At 57.8% G+C, this 816-nt stretch overlaps 1 protein-coding gene across 1 annotated transcript in view; it reads left to right on the top strand.

Moving 5' to 3' along the window:
* The window catches only part of EXOSC2 (exosome component 2), a 19,611-nt gene that overhangs the window by 5,665 nt on the left and 13,130 nt on the right, over positions 1-816 (top strand). The window contains exon 2 of the mRNA XM_019510684.1: positions 102-203. Within this exon, the coding sequence (XP_019366229.1) occupies positions 102-203 (102 nt within the window). The remainder of the gene's footprint in view (positions 1-101; positions 204-816) is intronic.

The raw sequence follows: 816 nt of genomic DNA on the forward strand, positions 1-816 counted from the left end.
GGTTTCTCTGCCGGGGGGTGGGGTCCACCCCAGCCTGCTTCGTGTTGGGGTGGGGGGAGCCTTCCTGGGCCCCCCCGCGTCACATACTCTCTCCTCGGCAGGGGCCACGGCACCTATATGGGCGAGGAGAAACTGGTGGCGTCCGTGGCCGGCGCAGTGGAGCGAGTGAACAAGCTGATCTGCGTCAAAGCCCTGAAAACCAGGTGAGCGCCGTCGGTCAGGGAGGCACGAGGTGCCTGTTGGACCCGCCAGGAGCCCGGGTATCGCTTTGGGGTAGCTGCTAAGGCAGAGCTTCCCCCTGACGGGTGCTGGAGGTGGGGGTGGGATGGGTCTCTGCATGCGCCCTGCAGTCGAAACCGGTAGGGCGAAGGTTGCTAAACTGGATGCAGTCATGTGTGCTAACTACATCCAAATGGCATAACCAGAGAGGTGATTTCATAGGTTTCTAGGGTCGGAAGGGACCTGTTAGCTCATCGAGTCCGACCCCCTGCTCTGGGCAGGAAAGCCAGGTGCTTGTCTAATCTCCTCTTAAACGCCTCCAAGGTAGGGGGAAGCACCACCTCCCTGGGAAGCCCATTCCATATTTTGGTAACTCTCACCGTAAAGAATTTTTCCCTGATGTGCAACCTAAATCTGCTCCTTTATGGTTTGTGGCTGTTGTTTCTAGTAACCCCCAGGGGCATTCTGGTAAACACAGCATCCCCTATTCCCTGCTGCCCCTCCCCCCCCGATGAGCTTATAGACAGCCACGAGATCACCTCTCAGCCTTCTCTTGCAGAGGCTGAAGAGATTCAGGTCCGTCAGTCTGTCTTCTTA

The sequence above is a fragment of the Gavialis gangeticus genome, unplaced genomic scaffold (genome assembly GCF_001723915.1).
Source record: "Gavialis gangeticus isolate Ggan-Ray unplaced genomic scaffold, GavGan_comp1, whole genome shotgun sequence".
Classification (NCBI taxonomy): domain Eukaryota; kingdom Metazoa; phylum Chordata; order Crocodylia; family Gavialidae; genus Gavialis; species Gavialis gangeticus.